Source organism: Cajanus cajan, chromosome 2, assembly GCF_000230855.2.
Source record: "Cajanus cajan strain Asha chromosome 2, NIPB_CcT2T_4, whole genome shotgun sequence".
NCBI lineage: Eukaryota > Viridiplantae > Streptophyta > Magnoliopsida > Fabales > Fabaceae > Cajanus > Cajanus cajan.
Window position 1 is genome coordinate 68,102,488 of NC_138518.1, and position 9,738 is coordinate 68,112,225.

A 9,738-nucleotide genomic window follows, 5' to 3' on the forward strand; every position below is an offset into this window, starting at 1 on the left:
ATCTTGAAACTAACGAGGTCCACTTTACGTGTCACTGTCATGGAGTTAGCAGTGTGTTAAACACAAGAGAGGGTGATAGCTAGCAGGAAGAAAAAGACAGGTTGAAGGAATTTGATTTTGGACTTTGCATTAGGGCTTCATTAAGATGCTTAAAGCAACCACAATATATACAAATAATACAATAATATAACTTGCCTTTTATAATAATAATTATTTATATATATATGCTATTTAGAATACACAAAATAATCTGACACGAGAGAACTGAGACTATCTCTCCTGGGTAGCTGTATATTTATATAGCGAGCGAGCGATGGAAATATTGATAGGATTTATTATAATTTCATAGTTTAGTTTTTGTGATTGGATATTGGTGTGTAAGAAAGAGAAATGGGAAGAGGAAGAGTGGAGTTGAAGAGAATTGAGAACAAGATCAACAGGCAAGTGACCTTCGCTAAGCGAAGAAACGGACTTTTGAAGAAAGCTTATGAGCTTTCCGTTCTCTGCGATGCCGAAGTTGCTCTCATCATCTTCTCCAATAGAGGAAAATTGTACGAGTTTTGCAGCAGTTCAAGGTATATCTATATATATATATATATCATTTGCAAAATTAAATAAATAAAAACCCTCTCTTTCTCTCCATTCTTATAATTTTTGGCTCCGAATCTCGGTCCGTTTCATTTTTGCTGTTTTCAGACAGCTGGCGCTTCCCCGCTTTTGAATTATTATATTTTGTTTTCACAAAAGTTGATTTTCTTTTTTCACTGTTTGGGGTTTTCCGTTTCCGTGAAATGTTTCGGCGTTTATAGCAGGTTGAGTGTTTCTGCGATCGCCTTGCTGTTAGATCTGCAACTGGAAACGCGTTAAAACCAAACAGACATACATGAAATAAATTAAACACGCGAAGAACACTGTTGTATTGTATGCACTCTATTTCTGTTGTTTTTTTCTTTTTTAATTGTTTTTTTTTGGCTCAGCTTTCTCTTTCTTTCCCTCTTTTGGGGCCAAACCCAGCATTTGAGGTTGCCGTTTTTCTGCTTCATGAAACAGATCTGGTTCAAAAGTGTTTTGGAAAAGTTATTTTGGAGCCTCGGGTCAGGCCTCTTTTCGGTGTAATTAGGTGTTGTGTAAAAGAAGCATATACTCGATTGTTTCTTCCATTTCCAGTTTTACCAGCTTGTATATATATATGCTTTTGGTTTCACTCTTCAAAATCCCTCCAACAACGTCGTAGCTCATGTCTCCTTTTTTAAGATTATATGTTTCATCTATATCTCTTGGGGGGGCCTAGGGTTTCTTTTACTTCTAAAATTAGTTTTTTCTTCCTCTTTTGCATCCAAGGGTTCTATATTTCTCCCATTCTATATTATTTTTTCCCTTCTCCTATTTGGTTGCGTACTCACGTGGGGATTGTTTTCGATTCACAACCATGACCAATGAACGAGACGGAGTTTTCATTCACTCGGAGTCAATTTCTTGCTTAATTAATTCTCTTTCTCGCACATGTTTTCAATTGATAGAGACATTTTGTGAAATCAGATTCATAAGGCGACCTTTATCTACGTATTTTCAATCACTTGAATAGATAGAGAGGTTTGGGATTTCAAATTAATATGCGTCTTCCGAGGGTTAAAGTTAAACTGATACTTGTCGGTGTCAGTATATTTTCCTTGTGGAAAACTCTGGTTCTCTCAGATCTGATTATTGTACCCAAAATTCTGTTAGTAACTTACCATGTTTCATGCTTTTTCTTCTGGGTTTTAAAGGTGATTCTCCATACAAATGACCTTACCTCACCTTCAGTTTTTCTTTTCTTGATCGGGATATAATTTCGGTGGCCAAATGCTATCACGTTTATCAACGAAACCAGTCTCATTGGGAAATTGTATGTGTAGTTTGTATATTCATAACAAAATACTTAGGTAGTATATATATTTTTTTATTATTTATAATTGTATTATAAAGAGAGATAGCCTGAGAAAATATAAAATTTGTTAGATAAAATATGTGAGATGGTAAAGAATAAGAAACTAGTGTTGATGGAGCAAGTTAAATATTTATTATATATTATCGTAAAAAAAGATAATATATTTTTGTGAAATATTTTTAGAGAATAATAAATAATAAAATTTATACAGTAGTGATTGATTACTTAAAATATAAAATATAGATAATTATAGAATGAAATTTACATATAAGAATACAAAATTTTTCATTTATAAAGTAGTTATAAAAATAAAATTGAACAAAAATTATGCATACCAAAAAGTCTAATTTCCTTTATAGATAAGTAAAATTTATAATAAATTATATATATAAATAAATATTATTTTTAAATATATAAATTATATTTAAAATTTGTACAAATAAGTATTTTTAAATATATAAATTATATTTTTTTATAGCAACATGTAAATTATACTTTAAATTAATAATAAATAATTTATATTGTATTGATAGTTTATTTTAAAATATTAATATTTAATTTATAAATAATTATAAAAAATAAAAAATAAAATAGATAAAAATTTAAAAATTTCTAAAATCTTTCAACAAAGAAAAAATCCATAAAAACACGTTTTTACTATTTGTGTTTATTATATAATAGTTGATATTATTAAAACAATTTTATGTTTGTAAGGAAAGAAAAAAAAGTAAGAAAATGGGAATTAAAAAATAAAATAAAAAAGGAATAAAACTTTAAAAAATTTCTTTAGTTTAATTTTTTTTAAAAAATTCTGCCATCTTGTTTTCTTCTTCTTATCTAAAAAAAAAAAAAAAAAATCAGTCCTTTATGTAATTGGCCATCATTTAACATTACTCATTTTTGTGGAATTAATATGAAATTCTGTCACCGGTGAACCTCTGTCCTGGTCAAGAATTCAGAGGTTGATGTCAATTACTTGTTTTCTGATAGTAGCCCCAAAACATTACTGACTTTCCTTCAGTTCTTTCACTTCTCGTTAACCAATTTTCTGCAACTCTTGAGGGTTTTCCTATGTCTAGGGAGTAATATTCCGATCCTTGCCTTCAAATGGGGTTAATTTCTCTCTCTCTCTCTTTTTATTTTTTATTTTAAATTCTAACTTAATCTGTTCCTGTTCATCGCTTGGAAAAAAATGTGAGTCCCTTTTCTTATTGAAGTGAAACGATGTTTTAAGAAATGGGGTGATTTGTCCTTGATTAATATTATTCAGCAATATTTATTTATATTTATAGAGTGCAGTTCTGCTCAATTTATTTGGGATCGTTTCGAAAGTACAGACATCTAACTTAAAACAAATATATATTTTTGTCAAAACGTGCAGCATGCTCAAAACACTAGAGAGGTACCAGAAATGTAACTATGGTGCGCCTGAGGCTAATGTGTCTACACGGGAAGCCTTGGTAATGGTGAATAGTCCTATCCATATATCAATACATTTTTTTTTCCTATTTGACTTGCCTAATTTGATAACCGATATTTTTTCCCCATGCAACTACCATCATAATATAAAGAATAATTATTAATTAATTTAGCTTATTGTATTGCTTAGAAAGAATCATGTTCAAAATACAACAACGTTGTGTTTAGTTTGTTTTCTATTTTTATTTTATTTTCAGTTAATATACTCTACTAATAATTATAAGAACATTAACTTGCTCATGTATTGTTGTCTGATAAAATATTTAACTTGCTTATGAAAAACTTTAAAACTTACAAAATAGTGTTAATAATAGAGCGTGTTGAAAATAATATATTAGAAAATATGTTATTAATATTCTTCTTCCTACCCTATTATATATTGTCATGAATAGATCCATACTCCGTACGTAGTGGATGTAACTTTTTGTTCTTACAAGTTGCTTTTATTTTGTGAGCTGTGATTTTTTTTTTTTTTGTGTGTGTGTGAGTCTGCATAGTTGAAGTTATTTACCTGCGACAATATCATGTGTCATAGACTCATAATAAGTGCTTCCTTGTCTCGGTTCTCTGTTCTAAACGAGCTGAGCCAAATTGTCTAGTAGTTGACAAAAATTGGTACACCAAGTCCATTTGGTGACACAAGCCCTTTTAATTTTGCAGAATAAGAGTTGCACTTTCAGTTTTGATCTTTTCTGCAAGAAGAGTATTACAAATCATATCCTATTTTTGTAATCAGAAAAATCTAAGTTTGGCATTCCCTTCAATCTGTAAATTAATGGAAGCAATAAGAAAGGTAAATTAGAAATTAAAAAGCACTATTTGTTGCAATAGGTAAATGAATCTTTGAGCACTACATGTTCTAGGCTGAAGCCTTCAGTCTTGGACGCTTTGCTTATACTTATCGTCTACCTCTACAGTACGTATTTGCCCTTTTGTAACATAAAATAGCAGAGATTAAACCTCTGCATTTATAAATTTGGTATTGATAACAAATATGTTGAAATCTACTTACAAGTCGAGGAAAAAGAGAACAATTAACAAACTTTAATTTGATTGTGGATTTAGTTGGCCTTATGTTATTACTGGTTTCTAATTTACGTGATTTAATTTTAATGTGTATATATATGTTCATAAATTGTGTTCTAAACTTTTGTTTGCTTGTTTATATTCCCACGTCGTCATTCCGTCAGTATCCTTTGATGGTTTTAGTTACTCATATAGCATAATTCCATAAATAATTTTTTTTATCTGAAGTGCTAATATATGTGTTTAACCTAATTTTATTATTTGCTGCAAATATGCTTATAGTATTATTGTAACAAAACCCTATTTAGCAATAACAGTCATTTGCGATGTCACTGGTTTAAATGAATATCCATTGATTAAAATTTGTAATGTTATGGTTACATTTCCCCCAACTCGTCTGCAAGAATCGTTCCTTAAGTTTTTTTTTTTTTTTTTTTTTTTTTGTATTTCGTGCATGTTTACTCTCTATTATATTTTCTAATCAACTCAACGACTTTGCATGCTGTCAAAAAAAAAAGAAAATCAACGACTTTGCATATTTGTTAAAAGTGTATTTGTTATAGTAAATGAATACTAGCATGTAGTATGTTCTATAAAAGCTTTATATTTTTGGCTATGAATTGAGATGCAGTTATCCAGGTCACTAAGAACAAAGATTTAAAAATCGGCATATATTTATGACTAGGCATATATATGTTCCTTTAATTATAATTATATAATTCCCCGACTATAGGAGTTGAGCAGCCAACAGGAGTACTTGAAGCTGAAGGCACGTTATGAGGCCCTACAACGGTCCCAGAGGTACCAATGTCCTATTGGGTCTTCAAATATGGCTGATCACTGGTTTAAGTCACTGTTGTATTTAAGTTTTACTTTCTCATCTCAGGAACCTCATGGGAGAAGATCTTGGCCCTCTAAACAGCAAAGAGCTCGAGTCTCTTGAAAGGCAGCTAGATTCGTCCTTGAAGCAAATCAGATCGACAAGGGTACTCAACTATACTTTTCCATCTTTTGCTAATTACCACATCAAATTATAAATTTAATATAATATATAAGACCCAAATCTTGAAAAGGTTATTTTATTCAAGTCATGCTCTGTGTAACGTAAAGTGCAAAGAGTAGGAGTTAACAGACATTCAAAACTATGACTTGGCCACATATAATTGTTCAAGTATATGCGTTTGATTTTGTAAGTTTGTTTTCTTTACAGACCCAGTTCATGCTGGATCAGCTCTCTGATCTTCAACGTAAGGTATGAGAACATTTTGTTTTTCTTAATTGGCCATCTTCTTCTGCCATAGTACCTGCTTGTGCTCACCAATTTATGTCACTTGTGCAGGAACACTTACTAAGTGAGGCTAACAGGTCTCTCAGACAAAGGGTAAGTTACGACCCATCAACCTATGTAAGTAAAAATGCATCAACCCTCAAAGTATGTTCGATCGGTTCATTGTCCTTGGATAACTAAAATAATTCTTATTTAAACCCTGTTTTCAATTCAACAAGGAAAAGAATCATGCCGTATATTGATGGGTATAAGTGACTTTTTGTACTGTTTAGCAGTTAGAAGGGTATCAAATAAATCCACTCCAACTGAATCCCGGTGTAGAAGACATGGGATATGGCAGGCATCCATCTCAAACTCAGGGTGATGCCCTCTTTCAACCATTGGAGTGTGAGCCAACCTTACAAATTGGGTATGCACTCATTGTTGCCTCAATCATTCATCACGTACCGTTGACATTTTTATTCTCTGTATCAAATGGTCCACTAGTTAGGTACTTAGGTGGATACATCAATCACAAATTTGGTTCACTAGTTATGGATATGCATGCTTAGGAGTGCATCTTGATGTAAATATAAATGTGGGGTCACATGAGATAGTTGTTTTTTGGATTTAAATAATTTCCTAATAATGATTTTGTTCAAGTGCAGTTATCAACCTGATCCAGTATCAGTGGTGACAGCAGGGCCAAGCATGAGCAATTACATGGCAGGGTGGTTACCTTAGTAGAAAGGGTGGGTGGGTGGTGTTTCATGCAGAAGATCCACTGCACCAGCAGATTTTATTTGAAAAGGAGAAAAGAAAAGAAGAGAATTACTTTGGGATGTAATGAATGTGTCAGTGTCGTCTATCGTGTATGAAGTAGGGAACAATGTTAAGCAATGCTGTTTGTGTGTGCCCTTTCATAAAACTGCACTTCTTTGCTTCGGTTACTGTTTCTTCCCTCATAATAATATTAATAGAATTTAATTAATAAAAATTATCGAATTCTGGATTCTGTACTGGGATGGTAGTTGCATGACTTACACCGTTGATTTTTATAATAATTATTTTTAAAATATATTAGTTACTTTTTTTCACTTAGAATAATGCTAACAATAATTGTTTGAACCCCTTATTGTTGTTCCGAATCGTGCTCGTGCCAATGAACTCAGCACATACAATGGTTATTAATAATTACAACTAGATATGGACATGTAAGTGAATTATTTTAATTAATTAATGGTGTTTAAAATGTTTGTTAGAATTAAGGTTCTTATTTATTATTTAATGTGTTAGTTTTATATGTGATTTTTTAAAAAACTAATGTAAGCAAATTGTTGCAATTTTTTTTCTTTGCATTCGAAAATATTTACAGCAATAAAATAACATTTAATCTCTCTAGTACATATAATATTAAATCATATATATCTTCTTTGTAAAGGTTTATATATTTTGGTAACTTCTTTTTCATTAGAAGTTTTAAGACATGAATAAACAATATATTTATAATATATATATGAGTATATTCTCAACTTTAGTATAACATTATTTATTTCAATATCTAAATTTTTTTTACAAGATTAATATCTACATTTTAAAAACTCATTTATAATTAGTGTTTCACTCTTCATTATAATATAAACACCTATATTGAAAATGAAATTTTAAATGCACCATTAAAATATTTAAAACTTGTTTAATTTTTCCAATCTTTACATTAAGATTTGAGGCTTTGCATGAGTTAAATTACATGTTAGATTGAAATTCTTTTTTGTGTAGTAAGCTCAAAAGAAAAAATATTTATAATTAAACATAAAATATATATATATTCATGCATGAGAGCAAATAATTCTTTTTGGAATATATATACACCCACGATGTACACTATGATAATGATTTTCCTATATATGAAATGATGCTAGTTTTTGTTAAATATTAATCATCTATAACATATTTAATTAAAAATAATCTAACCTCAAGTTTTTTTTTTCCTTTTTTTGCATTGCATGTATTATCTGTTTTAAATGACATGATTTTATCATTAACTAGTGAATGATGAGACTTTTAACTTATTACAACAACCTCTAAAATTGAAAATAAGAGACAAAAATTGTCTCGATAATTCTCCTTCTAACGTTGACTCTAACCTTAAGTCCTAAGTTTGTGTTGTTAAAGTCATTATATATAAATTAGTATATACTTTAGTATTTTGTTGATCATATCTTTATTTGGTTAAGAAAAAAATGTGTTTATAAGTTATCACTGAGCTCAAATTTTAAATAATATAAAACTTTTTGACATGCAAGAATTAATGCGGATGAAAATTAAAAAAATACTTGCCTAAAGTTAATTATTTCTTAATTGAAGCTAAAATAATTTTATTTAATTTTAATTAATTGCCTTTGTTACACGAACACCACACATAGACTTGCAGTGTAAGGTTCTGACAAAGCACCAATTTGGCACATCATGAATTGCAGCCATGATGTTGGTTTCCAAAATTTTCCAAAAAATAAGGCATGAAGAAGTGCAATCCAAGAAGAGCATGATTTGGCAGGAAAGGTAATAACATGTCTTGTTGATAGGGGTACGTTTTTCCCTCCTCATATGAAGCAAACCAAAATATCATCTCTTAATTAGTTCCATGACCAAGGTCGGTATTCGGTAAATGTCCCTTCACACACTTTTCTGGAACTAATTTTCAAACCTTTCAATTGCTACTATCAAAATTAAATAAAATTCAATGTGCCTACTCATACCATTTTTCTCAATTCAGATATTTAAGTTAATTCTATAATTATGAGACTTTTACGTAGTATTATTAACACTACTATTGCAGAACATGCAAATTTTTATCCCCTACTGTACAGCACACATCAATGGCAACCACAGTTAACACGCAACATGATACTACAGTAAATTATATATCGTTATAACTAATTATCTAGCAATTGCAGCACGCATTCGTCTTATTTATCTAAAACCACTTTCTTTGGCATTATGTTTTTTGGGATAAGATAAATTATAAATGCATCGCAGAGGTGATTTCAGATGCTAGAGAAGGAAAATTGGAATCTGGTACATTCACTAATTAAAACATGAAGTGTATTACGAAAACTAGCTAAAATAGACTTTGTAGTCTAGATGAAATTAATTTTATCGTAAAGTTGCCTTAAGTGCCTTTTTTTCCTTCTTCCTCACTAAATCAGATGTTTTTGGAAATTAAAACAATTCACATAAGGATAATAGAAGCTTTCATTACTATTTGTAACATTCCTTTGCGAAAATTGAAAAAACTCTTCTACTATATTTTCATATTTAGCAATTGTACATAAATAGTTCATCCAACTCCAATTCATCAATATGTGTTTGTCTGAAATAAACTATATCAACCTCACTTTTTAATATAAGGTGTGGTTTTATCTATTCAGAAAGATGATTATTTATACTTGATTAATACATATATGTAAAATCTCATACATTAAATTTAACAAAATTTCGATAATATTTCACATTTATTTATAAGTACACAAAATGAAAGTAATGACATCAAATTCACCACAATTAAATATGCAATCAGAGAGTAACAAAACATACAGGCAACCAAAATCAACTAAGTAATATTTTAATTAAGTAATATTTTTAACTATTATAATATTGTTAACCAAAAACATTGTCCGACAATTTAATTTTTTTTAAATTGTCTAAAAAACTGTATATTTTAATTATTATAATACACCTTGCATTGACTAAGTAATATTTTTATATTTTTTTCTCATTTAGTAAAAATAAAATTATTATGTTTAATTAATACAACTTATATAAGTGGTTATTTTCGAGTCCTTAAATCAATTCCAACAAAACCCATAAAGATCAGCTCTCAAATGAGCCATATGTAAAGCCTAAATTATCACCATAAGCAAGTTCCAAAACTAGTCCCAACATAAGCATCAAATCAATTAGCAACTAAATAAGCACTCAACCCTAACTCACCCCAAAGTTACAAACCAAACTTGCACCCAAGTACCAAAATATGTAT

The 9,738-nt window shown here is 29.8% G+C and overlaps 1 protein-coding gene across 7 annotated transcripts; it reads left to right on the forward strand.

Moving 5' to 3' along the window:
• The first annotated feature begins 227 nt into the window (after window positions 1–227).
• LOC109810677 (agamous-like MADS-box protein MADS4) lies at window positions 228–6,714 on the forward strand. Of its 7 annotated transcripts, none has more exons than XM_020374193.3 (8): window positions 228–575; window positions 3,309–3,393; window positions 5,166–5,233; window positions 5,319–5,418; window positions 5,643–5,684; window positions 5,772–5,837; window positions 5,993–6,129; window positions 6,368–6,714. In XM_020374193.3, exons 1-8 carry the CDS (start codon window positions 391–393, stop codon window positions 6,441–6,443), a joined length of 759 nt encoding a protein of 252 aa, XP_020229782.1. In that variant the 5' UTR covers window positions 228–390; the 3' UTR covers window positions 6,444–6,714. The 7 variants fall into 7 exon arrangements, with proteins under 7 accessions (XP_020229782.1, XP_020229784.1, XP_020229788.1 ...); XM_020374195.3 differs by having other exon boundaries at window positions 5,996–6,129; XM_020374199.3 differs by having other exon boundaries at window positions 229–575; window positions 5,772–5,813; window positions 5,996–6,129.
• The last annotated feature ends 3,024 nt before the right edge of the window (window positions 6,715–9,738 follow it).

What these genes read in the sequence shown, in the direction of transcription:
- LOC109810677 (XM_020374193.3), top strand. Translation starts at nt 391, where the DNA reads ATGGGAAGAGGAAGAGTGGAGTTGAAGAGAATTGAGAACAAGATCAAC. An exon ending in GAGTTTTGCAGCAGTTCAAG is followed by an intron (nt 576 to 3,308) that starts GTATATCTATAT and finishes CAAAACGTGCAG; the next exon opens with CATGCTCAAAACACTAGAGA. An exon ending in GTTACGACCCATCAACCTAT is followed by an intron (nt 5,838 to 5,992) that starts GTAAGTAAAAAT and finishes TGTACTGTTTAG; the next exon opens with CAGTTAGAAGGGTATCAAAT.